The sequence below is a fragment of the Apteryx rowi genome, unplaced genomic scaffold (genome assembly GCF_003343035.1).
Source record: "Apteryx rowi isolate R43461 unplaced genomic scaffold, aptRow1 scaffold_184, whole genome shotgun sequence".
NCBI classification, from domain to species: domain Eukaryota; kingdom Metazoa; phylum Chordata; class Aves; order Apterygiformes; family Apterygidae; genus Apteryx; species Apteryx rowi.
Window position 1 is genome coordinate 831693 of NW_020448130.1, and position 25380 is coordinate 857072.

Sequence of the window (25380 nt, forward strand, 5' to 3'; positions counted from 1 at the left end):
GGATCATGTATACAGACAATTACTACATCTCCACTACAGAGCAGTAAATTCTTAAAACACATTAATTTCATCATTCATGAGCATCTGACCAGATCCATAGTTTTTCTCAGAGAAGTGAAAAAATGTTACAAATGTCATAGCTATCACAAATGCTATACATCAGTAACATACAGATTATGTGTTCACTACCTACCTGAATGAGTCCTCCTAAAAATGAAACTGCTGCAGCAACTCCAATCCTCTGCATTTCAAATTCTGAGAGGCCCAAGACTCCTGAATTATTGTTTGTAGTGAAATTAGTTCTGATTGAAGGAACAAGACGTTCAACTGCATTGGCAGATATCAAGGAAGTTAAAGCAAAAGTTCCTATAGAAAAAAAGCCACAGATTAGCTACCAATAGTTCTATAGCTGTCTGTACTCATCACTAATGGTCTCTTTTTCAAAACTTGGCCATTATGAGTGAAAGCGCCTTTTTGTGCATTCCCATCATGCTAAGAACAAATTTTATAGTCTTTTTTTTGCCTAACACAAATTTCTACATGTAAATCTCTTTTGTACATGACACACAAATTAAATGTAAATTTTTGGTGCGCATATTCAAGTAGACACATTAACAAAAGAGGCTGGAACAAAACAATTCACAATGAGTCCAACATACCACAGATGCTTTTGACTCACTGTGTGTGTGATGAAATGACTTTTTGACTGAGGGTCCCAAATGTTCACCATTCAAACTTTTAGGGCAGTCAATTCATGCTATATACATAGTACCCAACCCAATAGAGTTAGAAGATGTGTAGGCTCAAAAATGCAACTAACAAGCAACCTGTACACTAACAAATGGAGGCAGGTTATGAGAAACATTTATTTGCTGAAAGATGTAAAGCAAGTTTAGTGACAAACAGATAAGGATGATAATTCAATATTAAAAGGCACAGACACATCACAAAAAGCTCTAAGATTATAAGAAATGCGCTACTATGTCAGACCAATAGTCCATCTGGCACACTATGCCTCCAGCTGCATCAATCAGAGGTGTTACTTAGGGAAAGCACATGAGCCTGGCCCCTTTCCGTAGTCCATTCCCCTCATAATCCCCTAGCATCCACAACTACTGTATTAGGAATGTTAGTGTGTGCACCCTTGTCTGGATCTTTTAGAATTTGTTTATGGATTAGTATTCATGAACTTGTCTAAACCCCTTTCTGAACCTGTATATACTTTCTGCCTCCACAATGTCCTCTGGCATCAAGTCCCAGGAGTTCACTATCAGCTGTAGTATCTTTCTTAATCTATACTTTCTTTTAAAGTGATCTCTTACCAGTTTCATTGAGCATGCCTGATTTCTAATGTTGCAGAATCTGCTGAATACAGTTCTACCTTCACCTTAGGCATATGCCTCCACAGCCGTATTCTGTCCCAGCTGAAGAATCCCGCACTTTTTAGTGTCTCTTTATAAGACAAGTGTTCCATCTCCTAATCATTTTAGTTGCCCTTCTTTGTAGCATCTCTAACTCCATGCATCCCTCTTGAGATGCAGAGACCAGAACTGTGCACAGTACTCACGATGCAGTTGCACCAAGATGCTACATAGTGCCAAAGTGATGTTCTCTGTCATATTCTCAATAACCTGCCTGATAATACCCAGTGTTTTGTTATCTTTTTCAGCTGCACTGATCATTGTGATGGCAATTTTAGATAACTGTCAATGATGACTCCAGAATCTCTTCCCTTAGTTGCATCTGCAACCTCTAAATTCAACCTCAAGTAGGCATAATTTAGATTTGTTTCCCTCAGGTGCATTACCCTATGCTTATCTACATTCAAACTCACATACCTTTTTGCCCACTCCCTCAATTGTGCAAGGTCCTTCTAGACTTTCTAACCAACAGCACAGTGTTTGATTACCCAGGACAGTATCATTCCTAAAACTGGAAATCTGTGCTCTCCTTTCTCCAAGTCAGTGATGAAGACATTGAGTGAGACTGGTCCCAGCAGCAATTCTTTGAGCTACCAGGGACTCCTCCATTCCAAAAAATGGCCACTAAGCTCTATCTTTTGCTTCTTAACCTTTAACCAGAAAAAAAATAATAAAATAACTTTTCTCCTAATACAAGGGCCATTTAGTTTCTTTAATAACCTTTGGTGTGGAACCTTATCAATGGCTGCTTGACCATTCAAATATTTTATTTCCAAAGTATTTCTTTTTCCACATGCTTATTGACACTCTTACAAAACTCCAGGAGGCCGGTCAGGTAGGATTTTCCTTTACTTTTCCTTTCCTTTCATTTTAATTCCTTTCCAACAGACTGTGATATCTTCATATCTTCAGTGATCTTATTTTTTTATTACACACTATCTTGTCAAGGGTGAAAGACAGGTCTACAGTTCCCAGGATTCCCTCCAGAGGCCTTCTGATGGATGAAATTACACTGGTAACCTGTGGCTGACTGTAGCTACAGGTTACATGCATTACCCAGCAGTCCTGCATTTCACATTTGAGCTCCTTCAAAACTCCCAGGCAAAAGCCTTCCAGTCCTGGTGATTTATTGGGATCTATCACATCCATTTCATGTACTATTTCCTTGAGGTATGTTTACTTCAGGTTGATCTAGCTCTGCTGATCAATGTGGCACGCGGAACACGTTAAGTGTAGGAATCTCCCCAGCACCTCCTGTAATAGAGGCCAACAGAAAGAAATCACTGAGCTTCTCTGCTAGGGGACTGCCCTACACAGACTGCCCATGTTACACTTTTGTCAAAAAGGCATCCCACCAGTTTCCTCCCTGACTTCTTGATTTTGATGTATTTTAAAAACTCTAACTATCAGTTTGACCATTCTCTCCATAGCACTCTTCAAATTCCGTTTTTTAGCCCTCTCGGCTTCCTGGATATATTTGACCTACCACATTTCATGGGCTTTCCTGTTCATCTCATTTGGTCAAGCTTTCTACTTTTTAAGTGCCAAACTTTTCCCTGTGATAGTCGTCTTCTTTTTCCCATTGAACCGGGAAGGGTTTTTTTGGATCACATTTTCTTTTTTGAATCATGAGACACATATTTCCTGAGCTTATTGTATTGTATTTTTTTAGCAACATTCAAGATACTTGTAGGTGTTTTGCTTTTAAGATTGCTCCTTTTTTTCTTATGAATTCCTGCATTTTTACATTTTTCTCCCATAAGACTGGATTTGAAAATGGTTTACATAAAATTCTACCTGAAATCAAAGTTCTCTATATGATATGATCACAAATAAAGATGTCTCCAAGGATCCTCCAAGTTCATTTATATCAAAAGTAAGCAAGAAAAAGTCTATGCAGTGATTTGTTGCTCAGGTAATCTTTGCAGTTAGATTAACTGTGTCACAGAAGAGACATTTCAAGTGAGTAAAAGTTCACAGAATTGGGCTACTGATGAATTTCACGTTTCATACAAATGACCTTGCTAATAAAGATCATTCTTGTGGCCTGTATACATATAGAGAGCCCCACTGATTTTCAGAAATTGTTGGTAGAAGAAATTTTCCCCAATCGCACAAGAGGACTTTAGGAGCACTTGGGGATCTGAGGCAGGCAGTATATCTCCAGCTCAGTCTGCAGATCATAATTCCTATTTGGGATTGATGGGGTAAGCGCATAAGACATTTCTACTAGAAGGATGAACAACATACATCACTTGCATTTATTTAAAAAATTCTTCATAACTGCAAAAGAAGAACTGTTTTGTTTTGTTTTGTTTTAAGATTAAATTCTACACCTGTGAAAAGAACAATTTTCCGCAAAATGGACCGTGCAGGAATCCACATCTATGGAATTGTGGGATACTCAGCAAATCATCCACTGAATGATACTCCCTCCCAAGGATATACCATCTGACTTAGCTGCTTATATTTATCCATTTCATCATCTTCTGTTTTCATTACTAGAATTTATGTCAACCATATACTTATTTATCTATCATCTTTCCTACATAAGTGTAAGAGGTTCTTGTCTGTCTAATAACATTATATTGAAAAGCTGGCAATCTATTGCTAAATTAGTTCAGCTTTGAAATATTCATATATTAATATTTTTAATGAAAAAAACTGTTAAGTAAAAAATAGAATGTCTCTCTAATCGAATGCTAAAATTATATTCCAAATTCTAAATTTTCATTTTTAAATATTTCTCTTTCTTACATCAGCTGAGTACGTTTCATTGCTCATTACAGCATTGAGTCACCAACAGCATCCACAGATCCTTCTCGGATATCAAAAGACACAAATACTTTCTATGCCTTTAGAGAAAACAAACTTTCAGCTTTCCCCTTGCCCAAGACAATTTACAGTTGGTCAGCAATTTTAGGTAAATCAATTGGAATGCCTGGCATAAGAATTATGAGTCAGCCAAACAGAGCGTTGATAGCTTTTCCTCTCAAATAAAAACAAAAATCACTGAAGAATTTCTAGTTTGTTGTGTCCATGGCTCAAGACCCAAGGATACTGACATATTTCAGGTCTGGTTTCCCAGATATTGCACAGTGGTTAGGCTATGCATATAGATGGATAGATTGACGGACACATATTTGTAAGAGGTCAAAGGAGACAATTAATGCTTTCTGATCTAGGCCCTGCCCCACAGAAACACAGAATGGTTGAAGTTAGAAGGGACCTTTAGAGATCATCTAGTCCAACCCCCCCTGCTCAAGCAGGATCAACTAGAGCCCCTCAAGCATGTCTGAGCTGGGAGGAATATGGGATGCTACAGGGAGGATCAGGTAACATGGAGCACATGCTACTTGTCCAGGACTGTGTCTGGACATATATTCAGCTGGGTTGCTGTCAGGGGTATGTTACTTCTGGGCTACCACCTTCTCAAATTTGACCATATTGAACTTGGTGAAGCCCCATTTAATGAATACATGGATCTTCTGATGCCTGGGGAGCTCAAACTTATACAGCACAAGGCCTCCACCATGCACTCCCTGCTCTGTGCCTTGGTGCAGATGGACATGATCAGCTTCTCAATGTGAACTCTTGCCACCATGTCCTGGGGCTGCCCCCCCCACCCCTGTATCCTGTATGCAGCCTGTCAGCATCAGCACAAGACAATATCTTGTTGATGTGGACAACACAGAAGCACTGGAGGTACACACAGTCAAATCCATCTTTCCACAACTCTGCCATCTGCTTGTTAGTACAGATACAGGCAGCCTTTCAGTGCCTCAGAGGAGAGCTAGTTGTATTTATCCAACACCATGGAGTCAGAAAGTAGGAATTTAATCACTGTTTTCTTACTGTTTTCTTACCAAGCCAGAGGATCAGATCGTGAGGTATAAATTTATGAGCTCTGGAAGACATCCTGGTTTCTCAATAGACTGCACGAAGTGGCTCCCATTAGGTTTTTAACAACATTATTAAGCATGCATTTTGACACTTTAACATATACTTAAACAAAATAATTACTCAAAGTATTTGGCTAGCTTCTTACTAAACATATTTGCTGGTGCATACACTTGAATAATTTGATTCGGCAGCGTTCATTTTGTGTGTGATTGCCCAGAATTGCCTTTCCTCCTTTCAAGAGTTTTTCTCCTTCTCCAAGGGAAACATACTTCCCCCCTACTTAAATCTTCTGACGATTAGAGAGGCTATGTCCCTTTACCCAGTCCTGCTGTGCTTTACTACTGGGCCTGTCTCATCCATTCTCCAAACTTCAGAGATCATCAAGTGCCCACTTCTGCCCAGCAAAGAATCTGTGTTTCAGTCTCATGAATATTATTTCCAACTGCCATCTACAGCTTGGGGGGTTCTTTGGAGTCAGAAGCAGAGCATGCGTTCACCTACTCATTCTGCTTTTGCTGCTGCTGTCAGCTCTACTGAAGGTAAGTACCTCATAACTGCTAGCATAGTAGTCAGTGAAACACCTTTTGCTGCCTCTCTCTTACACCATGAATGGAGAGGCAGTTGTATTGAATTGTATTGATGTAGCTCGTTGGGAGAATTTCTAGCTTTAATACAATAGCAGGTAATAGGCATAGAAAGTGGTTTTTTTGTGAGAAATGCTGGGTTTGTGTTCTGGCCAAGTGAGAAGTAATGTGTGTTTTCTATGTTTTAAGAAGCATTTGAGCCTTTTTCATTCCTATTTGCAAATACCTTGTTGGCTGATCCCTTTATTAAAGTCTTAGGCTGCAGCAGATTTGTAAAGTAGAGTTAAACTACAAAAGCCTTTAATAAACTACATTTACAAAGGAAGTGTCAATGCAATACTAAATTACAGTAGCAGGAATAATTCCAATGTCCTTAATGAGGTTCTTTAAAATATTTTTCTTAAATTGGAAAAAAAAAGTGTAAAAAGAAGCACAAAAATCTTATTTCTGTTTAGTCTTAGATAATTTTCCTTCAAGTGGTTTTAGAACATGAAAGATTTTTGCCTTCCAATTCCTTATTTCTGGAAATGTTTTAGCAAATAGACACTTACCTGTTGCAACATGGCGTCCCATTCCAAATATGGCATAAATAATGACAGGAAAGAAAGAGCCATATAAACCAAAAACTGGATGGACTGAAGACAGAACAGCAAAGGCCAGCCCTATAGAAAGTTAAGTGGAATTAGTTCCTTGCATGAAGATTAAATAAAACTGCTCTGCATTCAATTTTTATGAGGAAATGTCTAAAAAAAAAAAAAAACAGGTAAAAAAACTATTTATAAAAATCTAGAGCATGAGCCAGCTACTACACAGTGAGTATCAGGAAGAACTTTGGAAGGTTTTCATACATTGTCTATCACCAAAATCCTCACATTTCTCAGACACACTTCTGAGTGTCTGGTCTTGGTCAACCGCAGAAACGAACAGATCGCAGACAGGATCTATGACATCAGCTACTATGTTTCCAGGTTGCCTCCACTACTGGTTCCAAACTTTTTTAATAGACAGTCCTCAGCAGAGAAGTCAGAAACATTCCATGCCTTACTGATAGACACTGGTTTAATAATATTAGTAATAACTGAAGCAAGTTATAGAATTTTGCTTCTGCCAAAGCTCTAGGAGATCAGATGGTTATTTCTTATGTTCAGTTCAAAAACTGTTTTTAGTTTGGATGGAGCCCCTTTAGTCTTCTTTCCTCTAATTTCTTAAACAAAAAAAATCCCAGAGTTCATTGTCTTCATGTGCCTGGGTCTTTTTATTCATGCAGATATTAATATTTCTTTCATTATGTAAAGCTATTGGTCCAGAAACATAGAAAGCATTTGAATTTTATATTGAGACTGGAAATGAACTGAACTGGTAAAGGATGTAACTTTACAGATTTACTAGTTAACCTTAGTTGCATAGACATAGAGGACAGTGTCCTCATTTCTCTTAGAAAGTCTCTGAGTATACCAAGAAATCATCTTTTAACAGAGACATTCCTGCAAAGGAACATCTTTGGTTGCTTTCGATACCTAAATTAGGAAACAAGTTTGCATTGGCTTCTTGGAAGAGTCAACAGGAGGAATCAGAATTCTCTCAGAGCAGCGGCCTGTACTGGAATTTCTCTTCATCCATTGTTCAGTGGGCTCTCCATGACCAGGCAGGCTATCCCTGTTCAGTGGGCTCTCCATGACCAGGCAGGCTATCCCTGTAACATAGGTACCTTCGGTGATGTGATGTGAGGGCCCTGTGGTTGTTTTCCTCTTGGAAACTAAGACTAGGAGCAATTGCCTGGCAGGGTTTCTGCACAAATCTTGGTGAATACCTTGTACCTTGTCCTACAGTAGGGAAGGCTTGTGTAACACACAAGTTGCCTTTCTGAAGTTCACCTTCAAAAGGAGTAACCAATCTAAGATAGTATGTATGCATATGTATTAGCAGAATGACCACACTCATTCTGTGAGAGACAGGTGATTCAGATCTGTTAGAGTGATTTACCTTCTATATACATTTGAAATCTCTCAAGAAAAGTAGATGTTCCTACCAAACTTTCTTCACTGCTCCAGAAAGCATTTATTATTTGAAGCACTGGTGTATGGGGTTTTAACGACAAGGAGAATGCCAAAAAGCTTCTTTTCTTTTAGGTTTTTAGTGACAATGAAGAACATTTTGGTTCAAGAGCTCCCTTCATGAATTTAGATCTGAATCTGTGACAAAGAGCATGTGGTGGGGCAAGGAAATAAAATGTCAAAAGGGCAGAAGTGTCAAGTTATCTGTGAAGCAGACAAGGTCAAGCTGTTCATCTGTTCTTAAAAAAACATCCCGGTGAAGATTTTTCTGAGCATAGATCTTACACTGATCAGCTTCATTTACTCTGGACTCTGTGAAGTAGAACTTAATGACTGCAGCAACTGATTATAGCTGTCTAATTATACCATGTGCTGAGTAGCATTTTCTGATTATTTCTATCGGTTATGACTTACATTGAGAATAAACACCCAAAAATAGCTGTCAACATGCAATGGTAGCGAACAGTTGTTGAGACAGACATTTACAGAGCGTGAAATGTACTCACCTCCCCAGAGACTGACCAGAAGTTTCTCGCTAGCAATTAATTGCATGTTAACCAAGTGAATTGCAAATCTACTCAAGACTAAATTGCATTGTATTTAGTGCTAGCTACGAGAAGGGCTAAGGCTAGGAAAGCCTTGGCTTCTTAGAGTAAGTGAGATTGGGTTTGGGGGGTTTTTTTGGAAGTTGATGGTATCGGGCACTAGACAGCTGGAACATTGTCAACTTCTTGAGCTGCTGGTTGCTATATTATAAGAGAGAGGAAAATTATCTTCCTTTGCTTGTAGAACACATTTCATTGCTAGTTTTTTTTTCTCTCGTTACTTAAAATTTACATTAGAGCTCATAGGAAGAAGAAAAGAGATAAAACTGAAGTGCTGAAAAAAAAGAGAAGAAAAAAGCCTACTTTGTTCACAAGCAGGAGGAAAATATCAGCAATTTCAATCTTTGGAAAAAGCTTTCAGGATTGAATGGCCTTTAGCAGTAAGAGGCAATAAAAACCTTTCACTGACTTCACAGAAGAAAGAATATAGAAGACTAAGATAACTCAGTCACACCTGTGTTGCCATATCCATGAGAGAACTCATCTGATGACACTCCCAAACAAGTATACTAACTTGGTCAGTGAGAGATCATACAGTAGAAATAAACTTTTTTTTTAAAGTACCAGTGGATTTTCACAGGTCCGTTTTAAAATGGACTTGATGCTTTTTTTTAACAAAAATGGACTTCACTGCTCTTTTGCCTTTTAAATTAACGTATTTACTGAAAATTAAAATTTATGCATTTACTAATCATCAGTTCTGCTTTTTTCTCCTTTTTAGCACATTGTTATCATAAACCAGGAAGATCTGTTGAAATGAAATTATAGCTTCACATCCATGTTCACACAATCAATAGAAATATAAAAGAAGATTCTGACCCAAGAGCAACAGAAAAGGGTGGGCCTGAGAAGAACAGAAGCAGCTCAGGACAGCAGCTGCATGGCTATATCCAAGCAAAAAGGAGCATGGGGAAAAAAAAGAGAGAGAAGAAAAGGAGAATGAGGTTTTAAGGCCTGCTCAGCACTGAAAGGTTCTACTAGTAGTATTAACTATTACCAGTCATAGTAAAAAAAACATAAACAAACAAAAACTTTATAATTAACTACCTAGTCGACCATCACTCACAGAGATAAGAGTTCTAGCCTCACAAAAATTGATTAATGCAAAACTAATTTATTTTCCTCTCCAAAAACGAAAGGAACAAGCAAAACCAGTATAATTTCAGCCACATTTTAACTACGCCAATGTGATTGAAATGGAGTGACCTTTTCGTGTAGAGGATCCTAAGGGAAATACACTAGATTCATTACTGAATGCTGAGCCAGGTATATATTTTACAAGCATTGTTGGAAAGATTTATAAATTTTGGCTAAAATGACCTGCAAAGTTCTATAAGTTTAAGATACTCGGCCATTAAATGGAATGAATTCTTTAACATTAAACAAATATACAATTACAAATATAGAATATTTTCATCTGAAAACAAAACAGAATACATTCCCTGTAGTGTGTGAAATTTCTGTTCATTCACTAGAGAACTGATATGCAATACTTACAGAACTCACCTCAACTAGTTCTTTTGTATGCTCTGCTCCTTGCAATTTTTTTTCTTTTTTTTTTTTAGTGTTCAGACTGCTCCATCAGTTATTACAAGGAAGGCTCAAAAATCTCTCTTCATCAGAAAAAGTTAACAATTTTGAAAGATATGTTTCAAAATATCAAGTCCATTTTGCTGAAATCAGATGATGTTCATATAAATTTTAAGTTTTCACTTAAATCATGTTAATTTCGAACCTTAAAGTTCTCCTTAGAAATTCTACACATTTCATTTTCAACAGGTTTTCAACCTAAGTGACTTAATCACTCAGTGCAAGAGGAGCTTAGCTTAGAAGTTGTGCAGAACAAAACTGGAGGGCACAGTAATGTACCTCAGGCTAAGCTAAAATGTTTCCAGAAGAGGTACCACTAGCTCCTTTACTGTTCAAAACTTCCAATTAATACAGGATTAAGAACAGTATACATTGTTCTTTCCTCTCAGCATTTATAAGGAAAACAAGGGTTCAGCTACCGCAAAATATTCTGTAACCATATGGCTGTAAAAGTTGATTCTCACCCCTCTATATGTGTTTACTTTGTTTTTGTGTTTTCTAAGGCATTCTGAATCTGAAACATTTGACAATTATGGCCAGACTGCATTTGATTCAGCATAAACCGCACAAATGTGGGTAGAGCACAAGAAGCTCAACAGAGCCCTAGATCACGCACACCAGGAAAACAGAAACTGTGTCAACATCTCCATTCAGCTCTCTACGCAGGGCTGAGAGGAACAGACAGCCACAACCTGAACCCTTCTGGCCGTGAGATCGGTCTCACAGAAATCTGGCATGAGTCCTGTAGGACTGTGTAGAAGGGACTACCCTGCCCAGCAAAGCCTCAGAAGCCATAAAAGAATTTTGCTTTCCTCACTGAATTGCTACTGAGAAATACATCTGGTTTACAGACAGATAATCTAAACATAAGTCTAGCCCTGGTGGTTTTCTTTCACACATAGTCCTTTTGTGTCCATTAAGTTTCTAGAAGTGGTGTTTCATTCTTTTCGTGATGAGGTAGCAGCAGTCAAGACAGAGCTAAAATTGCCAGGGTCTGATTCTAGTCCTGCCTCTGTTTGCTGGCATTTTGCTTCCATTACTGAAGCATGTCGATTGTGCATAAGAGCAGAGGGGCATTATAAAACAGAATTAGCAAAGACTTCATTTTTTCTGATTAGACATATAACATTCTGAAAAGTTCAAATACTTTATTAAGAAATAACCAGTAGTATACTTCAGCTCACTTCATTAACTTTCATATTAAACTTTGCCATAATGCATTCCGTATGCTCAAGAACTAGTCAAAAGACAGGAAAAATTGTTTTAATTTTTTCATTCCAAACAATAATAATATTCAAAAGAAACAGATAATAAAATAAATATCCCAGGTAATCTTTGTTACTGGTAACATGGAAAATCCTTGATGGCAGTGACATTAAGGTTTTCAAATACGAAAATAAATTCCACGAAAAGAAATGCAAACAAAGAATGAACAATACATTCAAATACAATGCATTAACATTGTGGTGCTTTGTTTTAACTAACTCCTTATGATAAGATAACATTATGTGACACAGTTTCATTGAAAAGCATGTTCTCTGGCTGGCACTGGATGCACAACAATCATCTGGCATGTCACACTGAACAAGCAGGAGATGTGGCACCACTGCAGGTAGGTAACAAACGCAGATAACTACTAAGTAACATGCTTGACACAAGTAGAAACAAGACCATGTTCTACCACAGGAAAAAGTCCCTCAGTATGTCAACTTGATAGTTTCTGCTAATTGTGCTAGTGACAAAACTACAGTCACAGCCATAAAAATTATTTTCCATAGAAGGAGCTATGGATCACTGGAGTATAGCTGCCTAGTTAATAAATTTCTGCATCCAAAAATATGGTCCTGATACATACGTATGCTCAGARGAAAGCTATACCATACCTTTTGGAAATATGATATGCAAACAAGAAATTTTAATTAAGGAGCAGGAAATTGATAAGTCTACAATTAAAATAAGGAATTTGAAAATTTTATCATTACCTTTTTGCAGTGAAAAGCTATAAATCTGATAGTTTTTCCTGTATTTTTATATACTCAAATAACTTTATCAGGAACTTGAGCTATATGAAGATGATCTCCCTTTTATTTTTAATGTGAGGATGGTCAAACCCCAAGTTTAGGGAACTCAGATCAACACTAGTGCATTCCATCACACTCAAAATGCTATCTGAAGTTGTGGTCAATCTCTGACACTTCAGGAAAAGACAATTTTTCCCTTTGTTCCCTAAGCTCAGTTATGAAACAAGAAAAATATTTCCTGTTGACCCATGCAGGGGACCGAGAGATGCCCTGAAATGTAAAATTACTACAGATTTAATATGGTATAATAAACGTGAGCAAGACTAATGACTGAGTCTCCAATCAATCCCTCTCGGGGAACCAAAAAATCAGACATCCGACAATTCATATCACAAACTTTAATTTCTAACTCTGGGATTACCTTTTCACAATGATTTTCAGGGTGTTCTTTACTTTAATTTTGTTGTGTTTAACATAGTCAAATTAAACTTGATCAGTCTTACTACCTGCTTCTCCAGATGCTAACATCAGCATTGAGACAAAGTGAGGCAAATATGGATCCCCAAAAAAGTAATTTTTATTGAAGTAAAAAGGAAAATAAATTATTTTAATATTATAATCCCTAACAATTTTTTATATATCACAGAATCACAGAATCACAGAATCACTGAGGTTGGAAGGGACCTCTGGAGATCATCTAGTCCAACCCCCCTGCTCAGGCAGGATCACCTAGAGCACATTGCACAGGATTGCATCCAGGCGCGTTTTGAATATCTCCAGAGAAGGAGACTCCACCACCTCTCTGGGCAACCTGTTCCACTGCTCTGTCACCCTCACAGTGAAAAAGTTTTTCCTCATGTTCAGATGGAAGTGTCTGTGTTTCAGTTTGTGCCCGTTGCCTCGCATCCTGTCACTGGGCACCACTGAAAAGAGTCTGGTCCCATCCTCTCGACACCCTCCCTTCAGATACTTGTACACATTGATAAGATCTCCTCTCAGCCTTCTCTTCTCCAGGCTAAACAGGCCCAGCTCTCTCAGCCTTTCCTCATAAGAGAGATGCTCCAGTCCCCTAGTCATCTTTGTAGCCCTTCGCTGGACTTGCTCCAGTAGTGCCACATCCATCTTGTACTGGGGAGCCCAGAACTGGATGCAGTACTCCAGATGTGGCCTCACCAGGGCTGAGGAGAGGGGGAGAATAACCTCCCTCGACCTGCTGGCAACACTCTTCCTGATGCACCCCAGGACACCATTGGCCTTCTTGGCCACAAGGGCACATTGCTGCCTCATGGTCAACTTGTTGTCCACCAGCACTCCCAGGTCCTTCTCGGCAGAGCTGCTTTCCAGCAGGTCAACCCCCAACCTGTACTGCTGCATGGGGTTATTCCTCCCCAGGTGCAGGACCCTGCACTTGCCTTTGTTGAACTTCATGAGGTTCCTCTCTGCCCACCTCTCCAGCCTGGCCAGGTCTCTCTGAATGGCAGCACAGCCCTCTGGTGTATCAGCCACTCCTCCCAGTTTTGTATCGTCAGCAAACTTGCTGAGGGTGCACTCTGTCCCTTCATCCAGATCATTGATGAAGAAGTTGAACAAGACTGGACCCAGTACTGACCCCTGGGGGACACTGCTAGCTGCAGGCCTCCAACTAGACTCTGTGCCACTGATCACAACTCTCTGAGCTCTGCCATTCAGCCAGTTCTCAATCCACCTCACTGTCCACTCATCTAGCCCACACTTCCTGAGCTTCCCTATGAGGATGTTATGGGAGACAGTGTCAAAAGCCTTGCTGAAGTCAAGGTAGACAACATCCACTGCTCTCCCCTCATCTACCCAGCCAGTCATTCCATCATAGAAGGCTATCAGATTGGTTAGGCATGATTTCCCCTTGGTGAAGCCATGCTGACTACTCCTGATCACCTTCTTTTCCTCCACATGCTTGGAGATGGCCTCCAGGATGAGCTGCTCTATCACCTTTCCAGGGATGGAGGTGAGGCTGACTGGCCTGTAGTTCCCTGGGTCCTCCTTCTTGCCCTTTTTGAAGACTGGGGTGACATTGGCTTTCTTCCAGTCTTCAGGCACCTCTCCTGTCCTCCATGACCTTTCAAAGATGATGGAGAGTGGCTTAGCAATGACATCCGCCAGCTCCCTCAGCACTCGTGGGTGCATCCCATCAGGGCCCATGGATTTGTGGGTGTCAAGTTTGCTTAAATGATCTCTAACCCACTCCTCCTCGACCAAGGGAAAGTCTTCCTTCCTCCAGACTTTCTCTCTTGCCTCCAGGGTCTGGGGTTCCTGAGGGCTGGCCTGAGCAGTAAAGACTGAAGCAAAGAAGGCATTCAGTAACTCTGCTTTCTCTGCATCCTTCGTCACCAGGGCACCCACCCCATTCAGCAAAGGCCCCACATTTTCCCTAGTCTTCCTCTTGCTACTGATGTATTTGAAGAAGCCCTTCTTGCTGTCCTTGGCATCCCTTGCCAGATTTAATTCCAAACGGGCCTTAGCCTTCCTCGTCACATCCCTGCATACTCTGACAACGTTCCTATATTCCTCCCAAGTGGCCTGTCCCTCTTTCCACTTTCTGTATACTTCCTTCTTCTGGTTGAGTTTTGCCAGGAGCTCCTTGCTCATCCATGCATGTCTCCTACCTCCTTTGCTTGACTTCCTACTCATAGGGATGCACCGCTCTTGAGCCTGGAAGAGGTGATGCTTGAATATTAACCAGCTCTCTTGAACACTCCTTCCTTCTAGGGCCCTAACCCATGGGATTCCTCCAAGTAGGTCCCTGAAGAGGCCAAAGTTTGCTCTCCTGAACTCCAGGGTTGCGATCCTACTTGGTGCCCTGCTGCCTCCTCGCAGGATACTGAACTCCATGATCTCATGGTCACTGCAGCCAAAGCTGCCCCCGACCTTCACATCTTCCACCAGTCCTTCTTTGTTTGTTAGTACRAGGTCCAGCAGCACACCTCTCCTTGTTGGCTCCTCCACCACCTGTGTCAAGAAGTTGTCACCAATGCTCTGCAGGAACCTCCAGGACTGTTTGTGCCTAGCTGTGTTGTCTTTTCAGCAGATATCGGGGTGGTTGAAGTCCCCCATGAGAACCAGGGCCTGGGATCGTGAGGCTACTTCCAGTTGTCTGTAGAAGGCCTCATCGACTTCCTCATCCTGATCAGGTGGCCTGTAGTAAACACCCACAACAGTGTCACCCATGCTAGCCTGCCCTTTGATCCTTACCCATAAGYTCTCGACTCGCTCTTCATCCACCCCTAGGCACAGCTCAATACATTCCAGTTGCTCTCTCACATAAAGAGCAACTCCACCACCTCGCTTTCCTGGCCTGTCTTTCCTAAAAAGCACGTAGCCATCCATGACAGCACTCCAGTCATGCGAGCTATCCCACCATGTCTCTGTAATGGCAATGAGATCATGGCCCTGCGACCGCACACAGATCTCTAGTTCTTCCTGTTTGCTCCCCAAGCTGCATGCATTGGTGTACAGGCATTTCAGGGAGGTGATCGAGCATGCAGGTTTATATAACTACAGGGTTTTTTTTTTTTAATATATATAACTACAGTTTTGAAAGATTATTTGATATTGGATGGTTAAGAGCTAACGGTCCCTTGGAAACAATGTCATTTGCCTCCAAAAACTACAAAGTTCAGTATGGATTTTCTAAATGGTGCACACACACATCTCGAGCATGCAAGATCACTATTTCCTAATAGCATCATTTGCTGCAGCTACAAATGTGGATTGCATCTTCTACTTGGTTTATCTAAAGATTGGTGCAAAGAGTACAATCATTTCTTAGTTCCTCTGTCATTCAAAACCTGAGGCAAATGAAGAATTTAAGAGCAGGGTAGGAGGACAGATCTCGCAATCCACACCTACCAGAAATCTTTTAGAGACCACACAGCATTGAGTTAGCGTCCAGTTCCTCTTTTTTGAAGCATGGCTCAATGCATCTTCTTCATAAGCAACCACCACTTTCAGTCTGGTGAGAATTAAACATCTCAGCTGTATTAGTCATACAGGATCTGAAATATAGCTCTCCCAATGTGCCATCTGAGAATTAAGTCCAAGGTATGTTTGAAAGAATATTGTTCTACTCTGTCACTTTGCAGATCTCCAGATACTGACACTTGTATCTTGATGTTCAAAAGAAAGGATAATCAAGTATTATGGTTGCAGAAACAAGTGGAGTGGGTGACCCCTATCAGAATTCTCTATACAAGACAGATTGACCTTTCTCTACATAAAAGCTTGGATACACACAGAAACAGGGAGAAAAAAATCTAGTATTTTCTTTTCTTTTCATGGAGCTTTTGGAAAAAAAATATGACTATTGACAAACAATCTGAGATGAAATTTTTAGACATCTGTACGATGAATTTGACATGATATCTGAATACCACAGAGACTTGTTGTATGTTGTTGAGACTTGTATGCTGTTGTATGGAGAATTCTCTATAAACTATTATACACTGGTCAGCCATAGTACCTGAAGCTTCTGGGTATCTCCAAAACAAAAAGAAAGTGTTTTGAAAGAGTATTATAGGGAAACTTCCTTGCATACCAATAAGAACATACAGAGAACCAAACTTATAAGAGGTTTTCTGTCAAGTAGGCAACAATGAGGCAGCCTTTTGAGAAGCATCAATGTTATGGAGAAATGAAGACCAACCTTGACCAATGACAGCGTTAAACCAGGATGAACTGGACTTTATGAAACCTTTGAAAAAGATATTTATTTGGCAAGCTGGTGATCAAAGAACTCAGCACTACCAGTTTTCTCCATCTTTCTGACCTGGAAGATTATAGGTGAAGTAATTTCTTCTTCTGTACCAAAATGTCCTGTTGTTGTGGGCATTTGGTCTCTGTCCATGGTGCTCAGCCACGATCCAGGCTTAGGGATCTAAGACCTGCAGCACTCATCTGCTCATACTAAGACAAGTGTACCTTTGCATTAAGATCCAGAGGATTCAGTGGTCATTCAGAAGCTGAATTCACATTCCTAGCAGTCTGACAGAGAGGTCTGTATCAGCCCATGTGTAACTTGGAAGAATTTTAATAATCATTAGAGTTCAAATTGGCATGCACAACATCACTTCCTTAGTCCTCCACTGAAAAGTTGTATAAATATGAAGCTTTGGCTTGCATTTGCTTACTAACATGTTACATGTCATGACTGGCTTACATCGCTATTCTTTGTACAGGAGAGCTATAACAGAGTTCAGCTGGAGACTTTCTTCCACAAATCATTTATGAACTGTATGGATACTACAATGCATTCTCTAGGAGATTTTTCTGGCTCTCTTTCCAAAAGTGCATATTCAATTTCATCTACATATACTATTTGTATGCCAGATATATATTTACAAGACAGACCTACTCCTTAATAAAATTATTAGCTCCAGTTAGTCTGCTCAAAGTATATTTATGTCTACATTTACGGTCAGAGCCTGAAAAAAAAACCAAAAAAGAAAAAAAAAACAGGCAATCATCACCCTTGAAAAGACACAGCTGGGTTACTTCCATGAAAAGATAAAAAAAAAAAAAATTGGCATCATGCCTTCCAAAACACTGGGCACCAGTTCTGGAATGCATGAAGCCAGCATAGTCCGTTTTTTAATGGCAAGGTCTCCAGTCAGTGTTAAGGAATTAGTTGTGCAGCAATAAATCCAGCTCAAGATTAAATTAATTTTAATTAAAACGTTATATAAAACACACCAATCCTCAGTGAGTTATTATTGGTCCTGCAGAATAAAAGAAGAAGTTGGCACAAATAACGATACTGATTTCATCTCATGCCATCTACATATTTTACTTTTGGAGAAAACATGTCTCAAGGGCTGCTCAACCACCCCCCCCCCCCAAAGACCCACCAAAACCTGTTTGAGCCCAAGTATTTCTTGCTCATGATAGGTCACAGAAAAGCCAGCAAATATATAATGTTACATACAAATTCTATATAAAATATATACCCATGTGCTGGTTGACTACAAAAATGTTTATTTTTTTAAAATCACAGAAAACTATCATAGACCCAAATCTGATTGACTTGAAAGTTCAAATCCTATACCCATATGCTTCCACATGGAGATCTTTTGAGTGCAGTGCAGTATAGCACATGGGAATATGTTTATTTGCAAAAGAAAAAAAAAAGCATAATATTTATGAATCCAGACAAACACCAGGATCTTGGCAAGATAAAGACTGAATCTGGAAATACAGTGACAGTGTTTTTCTTTGAAAGGAAATCGTTTATTTTAATTTATAGATAGAAATATCTCAGTTTAAAATTTGCCAGTTTTTTGAGCAGCAGAAGATATTGCAGGGGAACATAAACTTGTGAAAGAACCTCCTTGTGTACTGAGTTCTATTCCTGTTATGACAGGCAAACGTGTATTTTAGTACATTTATGAATGGAATTATGTGATAAGGAGATACACTTTTCTATCCCAATATTTTAATGGAATACTTGTAGAACTACTTCCAGTTTTAAGCTTAAACTTATTTATGCTACTTTACACCAAACTGTTCTTGTGCTACAACTGTTCATGCGCTACAATTTAGATTGCCTATATAAGTCTGAAACAAAACCCACTAGCTATGCTGGAGCCTTACTTCAGAACTGAGTATGCAGAATCATTCACTCTGGTATCCTTTATTGCTACACATGCAAATATTATGTCATTATCACTAAAGAGAAATATACCTCTACTGCTTGCATTTGGTCTTCTGCAAAGCAGGATTGTAATTGGATGCAACACTACACCCACTATGATCCAGTCATAAAATATCCCAAATTTGACAGAATCGTTAAAAGCACTTGTTACTGGATCTATGATGTCACTTACTTATTCTTCCAGAATTCTGAGATAAAGATTACCCATCTCAACCCTTGATCTGAGTGAATTTAATTTTCTGTGGTTTATTACCATCTCAGTTCCATATCCATGCCCTTGGCCATTTCCCACATGGACAAAGTCAGCATCCTTCAAGAAAACTAAAATTGTATTGAGGCTACAGGACTATTATCTTCAATTCTGATCAAATCCTGAATGCAGTAAGTACCATGTCCTTGCTTTGTTCTCTTTTTCCTAAGGCTTAGGAAGTTTTTGCTTTTTTTTTTTTTTTTTTTGAAAGGTCTTACTTTTACTTATACTTAGTTGTGACATTGGATATTCATGTTATTAGGGAAGAACTGAAGAAGCTTGTATTGTCTGCACCATAAACTGTCTATGCAGTCTTGTGTGAGTAATTTCTGTGTTTCTAGCAGAAGCAGTTCTGTGTTTCTAATTTTCCTCCCCATAAAGGGGAGTTAATACTTTGCTCTTATTAAACAGTGTAAAAAGTTCCAAGATCCTATAATGAAAAGTGTAACATGCAAGTATTACCATCACCTGGTGAATGACAGAAGAAGAATTAGGTCACATCTAAGTCTAAGCAGGAATCATTCTGATCATCAAGAGCTTGCAGAAGAGGATTATAATTATTGAAAACTCAGGCAAGATCTTGCAAGAAGCTTGGGAGGAAGGGTTTATGTTTAGGTCCTATATTGGGAATCTACATCCAGAAAGAGTAAGGCAACTTCATTCATTAATTCAGAGCATTTAACTACAACATTAGATAATGTCCTAATCAAAGTACTCCAATTTATACTTCAGAGGTATTTGTGTCCCCTAATTGCAAAGAGAACTGAGGTACCTGAATAAGTTATATACACTAATGCACATATTCAAACAGACTAACTTTAGACATAATTTCTCTGGTGGTGAATTTAACTGCATGACAGAGGATAAATTTGCATAGCCTTTTTCAGACAAACTCAGATTTCCTCTTCTTGCAGTTCATGACAGCCAGAGAAGCTTATAAATTGAAGGATTACCTACACGGCTTTTAGATGCTGTCTGTGTGGACAGTGAACACAGTTCTGCCCTCAAAAAAAAAAAAAAAAGAAACATGTTCTAAATAACAATCCAAAATCAGATACTGAGATGGGTATATAATATGCCAACCAACATTCACTGCATAATTCAAATCCTGACAGAAGGCACAAAGGTATTTGTTTGAAAAGATAAGATTGGATGAAGAAGGCTTGCAAAATGGACTAGTCAGAGATGGATCTATACCTTGATAATAAATAAACAATGCCAGGAAAGATCAGCTATGAAAAGCCTTAGAAGTAAAGGCAAGTAATTTGCTTGGTGCACTAGAGTCACCACAGACTGTTAAAATGAGCTGAGTAGCTGCATTCTGAAAAATACAAAAAAAACCCAGAATGATAACTTTATGAGATTTAGTGACATGGAAAGATTATATCTTAATGCATCTTAATATTGTCATGCAAATAAAATTCAGAAAAATTTAAACACAGCTTGATAAAAGTATCCATCTCTTCCAAGCAGAAGATGCTGTCTGGGTCACAAGACTAAGCCACAAACTGAATTCTGATATTATTGCAATAGCTCAATGGATGAGCTACAGAAAGGAAAACATTAAGACCTGCTTTTAATCATGTTAAACGTGAGCTGCTGACTACCCACAATGCCACAGTACACTGTGTGGGAAACACTGCACCTAAATTTCGATGTTTACATCACCGATGTCTATATCTGCACCAGTCTCCTATAACACTCAATAGAAATCTTATCAATATAATCAATCAGCCTTGACAAAGTAGATGCCTACTTTTTGTCAGATGAACCACATAATAAATTTCACTAATTGTATCAACCAGATCTCCATTGACTAGCAAGGAATGTGAGAGTGGGTTGCTGATATCTAGTTACCTACTCTGCAGAACTTTTATTTTATTATTAACACAATTTCACTTTGGAAAGAAAAAAAATGAACTCATGAGTCATTTATATGGATATTATAGTTGAATTTGTGTGTGAAGTGAGGAACAAAGAATGAAACTGAAAGAAAATTCTTCATATGGTGACTGTAGGTGGGGTATTTAATGAGTTATAAAGATAAGGGAAGAAAAGAATGAAGTACTAGTTAGAGAAGCAAGTGAAGGATGCATTTATTTGTTGATCGTAGAGAACATTGCTCTAGTTTCTAAAAAAMCAGATTTTTGATAAACATGGGCAAATTAGATAGTGATTACCAAAACATGGAAGCTCAATTTTCTTAACTGTCTGTGAAAATATATAGCCAACTTCAAGACTGGATGACAAAGTTCCTTTTAGATTCTAAGGTTATTTTTCAACCTTAGCTATATACCAGAGTAAAACTAATGATTCAGTGTTTGAAAAATGAGGTGTTGAGATCTATATTATTAAATGATAGTTTTGTGAGCTGGAACAAATGAAGCCTAGTTTCTCTTATTGATTTTGACTCATGGTTGACTGACTTTGCTGTCTGAGACTGTGTAAGCTCCAACTGAAGCTTTCCAGCAATCAGGGCATTTGTAGGGGCTTTTTTTCCTGTGCAGATTGTCTAATGCCTAACAAGCTAAGAGTTTTTATTACAGCTTTTTAGAACTCACAGGGTCTGTTTTCACTGGCCATTTTCATACAACTTTTAGAAGCATAATTATCTTTCACACCTGTATTTTTCTGTCAGATTTTGTGGAAATTAGCAAAAGAAATCTAAAATTAGAGGACACACAAAGACAGTACAACTATTGTTTCTATATGCAAATAGGGCAGAAGTTCAGCAGTGGCATTTTTAGCCATTATCTGAAGAAGAGAACAATGAAAGAACTACAAGAACACTTGGAGAAAGCACCGAGAATGTGTGATTGGTTTCAGCAATGGCCCAGAGTTGAGCCCTCTTTCATCACAAATGACATCACACATCATGATAGCCCCAGGCTTTTCCTCCCTATCTCCCTACCCTCCTCTGTCCCCTCTCCTGCACCCCAGTACTGGATCTGCTAGTTATACTGAACACTACTGATCTATGAATTCCCTCTGAATGATCAAACATGACTTGGGCATGTTCTAAACATGCTTTTGAACATAGCATCTGAAGGGCAGCTTCAAAAGATTCACTCTCTGCAGAGATTATAATATAATTTCTTATGTATTCTTCTATAATGATTTTTTTTATTGGATAATATTTTGAGAGACTAAGCATAGGATAACACCTTAGGCACTAAGGCATAGGTGTTACCTTGAAGGCAAGGTAACTTTACCTTCTAACGATCCATTTCTTCCACACTTTTCCTCAGAAGTAGAGACAATTAAATATTCGGGTAGCACACACTTCTTGTGCACCATTCCTAGACTCTGTCCCCTCAGGACCTAGTTTCTCGTTTATGTATTTGGTGAGGGAAGATATTGAATCCTAAAGCAAGTGATGTATGAGCTCAAGTCATTCAATTTTCAGGTACCTAGCTTGGGTATCTTACAAGAGTTTGAAGGCATAAGTCACACAACAGACCAATAATTTTGACACTGAAAATCAGAAAATTAATGGTAGTAGCTCTTAAAAACTTAATGCAAAATAAAAGATGACATTAAGAAGAGCTATTCTGAACTTGCCTCGACTTTTATAAAGGACTTTTGTTAGAGCCAACATTATTTGCATATATTGATTGCTGTTCTTTAGCTTGATTTGCTCTTTTGTTTTTCTCCTTTATATAAAGCAGACTGCAAAAATTGCTATTGTATCACAACTCTCCAGAAACAATTTCCAAAAATTCTAAGAGCAGCAGTTATGAGCATTATCTTTGTTGCACTGACTATGACACATGGTTTAAGAACAGTGACTTCCCTCTTTCCTTCTTCTCTTCCCTAACAAAAGCCAACTATATTGTCTAAAATTGTTTAGGAATGGGAACATGGATGCATTACACCAAATCAGAGCAGTTGTCCATCCTGAATAGTCTGAACTTGGGCAATACCAGGTGAAATTGTGAAAAACACAGCTGAGATGGAAGATCTTTCACAATTATTCTCAGGCTACTGCATTGTTCTCTACCCTGGAGAATGGGGCTCTTATCACTCAGAAAACTGATTAGCACACTGATACAACTGCAGATTTTTCCATATACCTCGCAGTTGTTTGAATTTTATTGGAACATATTGCTGCAACACCAAATGACACTGCTCTACATGTCAATTATCATTGTTTTATAATTTTTCCTACCATTATTAGAGTTTCTGCCTTCCATTTTAGTAAAGGACTTCTTGCTTTATTTTGTGGGTGGAAGGAAAACAGACACAATAAGAACTCCCAAAATTTGGGCACTTTTATCCTTCTTGCTATATAAATTAGACTTACTACTTTCTTGCATAACCCTCTCTCTGAAAACATTAAAATATGGTCCTGGTAACTGGAAGAATTATAACACTATGAAAAGAGCTAATGCAAGCAGGGTCTAAATAAATAAGTTTTATTCAGGTTAGAACATTACAAGCATGATAAAATATTTTGGCATCTAACTCTCCTCCTTTTTCATCCCCTAAAATCATTCTAAAGTATTGAGAAGTGAGGCGAGAGAAAGGAAAAACAGTTAGAAGGAGGGTGGCATCTTAACATATTTGTTTTTAAGCAGCATAAAATAAAGTTAAGATAAAATTCTTTTTAGAATACATTAAAAAATCTAAAAAGACCAAAAATAATATTTTCTATCTTCAGCAGATCTTCTTAAATCCATCTGGTATTACTTCTGGGTACAAGACTCAACCAAGAAAATGCTGGCTAAAACTGCCAGCAATGTAGAACTGCTGTTAACTTAACATTTTTGATGGATTTCAAGATACTGCTATTAGCAGCATTTTAATTACAATTGTTGTATATGCATATACCAATGAAATTAGATACTTCATAGTGTTACGGTATTAAGGTTCTTAAAGTTAAATCATGCCAAAGCAGATGTTTCTAATTACCTTAAAAGCACAAATACTTACACAAACCAGTTGTTTCCAGCTCCAGTGTAATTCAATTAAAGGAATGCTTATAATTTAACAACATGAATGATAGCTAAGCATAGCTAATATGGGAAATTGTAAAGAGATAACAAAGAAATAACATGTATACATGTTTACATAAGAGAAGGAGTTAAAGTTCAACTGAGGAAGAGAAGAAGCTGTGATTTGCCTGAGACAAGTATAAAATATTGCCAAAAGAAGGTGACACTATCAAAGACATGTAAAAAACAGAAAAAAGCATTTATTTCCCAGCAGCAATCACCTTCCAAGCCCAGACTACAGGGGCTTTTCGGTTCCTGCTGGTCATGGGGTTTTATTTCTGTTTTTATCCCTTTTTTCTAAGGCTGCCAAATGGAGTCTAGCTCCACCCCTACTTTGTATTGCTTCTTGAAAAGAGATGTGATAGGTACTGTAATACAACATGAAACCCACACAGAAGCTGGCATGCACAAGCCCCGTGTGCAGGCAGAACCCCTCTGTGGATAATGGCCCTGGCAGAAGTCTCCTTTATGCACAGAATGCTGATAACTTTTACTGCTGCTCTCCAGGTTTCCACAGGTAATAGTATAATAAATACCAAAGTTTGCTCCCAGAACAGAAGAGCATTTCTTACAAAGCAATTATTTTGTAGGTATATTTTGTTTTTCATGTGAAATAGGGAAGGATGGTCATTTAATTGATAATATATTGTATATAACCATACACTATATTCTTCTATTATCTTCTATAATATGTCTTTGAAAAAGTGTCAAAGGGACAGGATATATAGTAACGTTCCAGTTCACAGAAATCAGCTACAAGAACACAAAATATTTCTACCCATGTTCATACATCCATTATATACACCTAAGAATTAAGACTATAAAATTTTTTCTCATACTTTTATTTAGATGAAATCTAACAATAGATATGTCGTCTTTGTTTTAACCCAAGCTTTTAGACATTATTAAAAAAGAAAAAAAAAAGAAAAAAGAAAATCAGACAGCAATTCAGCATGACCAGATTTTAAATATGAATCTCGAATGTGTTAACTGTACCTTGGGTCACCTGTTGAATGGCTAGCATCATCCCAGAAACTGTATCAGGAATCAAATTTTCCTTCCAGTTGTAGATGGGCACCCATTTCAAAATGGGCAGCTTTCTTATACACCACAGTTTGATATCTTCAACGTGAACAGCGTGGATCTTCCTCCAGACTGCACTTCTTTTTCTTTTTGTCCCTGTCATTATTCCCACCTCCAAAAGAAGTCCCTCTTTCAGAAGAATGTACAATTGTAGAATCACCCTGATCTTTGTCAGTCTCCAGTTTTCTTCTTA

At 38.5% G+C, this 25380-nt stretch overlaps 1 protein-coding gene across 1 annotated transcript in view; it reads right to left on the minus strand.

Annotated features, from left to right (window-relative positions):
- Positions 1–25290, minus strand: part of SLC26A7 (solute carrier family 26 member 7) — a 74929-nt gene extending 49639 nt beyond the window's left edge. The window contains exons 1-3 of the mRNA XM_026061741.1: positions 25101–25290; positions 6460–6570; positions 194–366 (exon numbers count right to left, since the gene is read on the minus strand). Of these exons, the coding sequence (XP_025917526.1) occupies positions 194–366; positions 6460–6570; positions 25101–25290 (474 nt within the window). The remainder of the gene's footprint in view (positions 1–193; positions 367–6459; positions 6571–25100) is intronic.
- Positions 25291–25380: the final 90 nt, after the last annotated feature.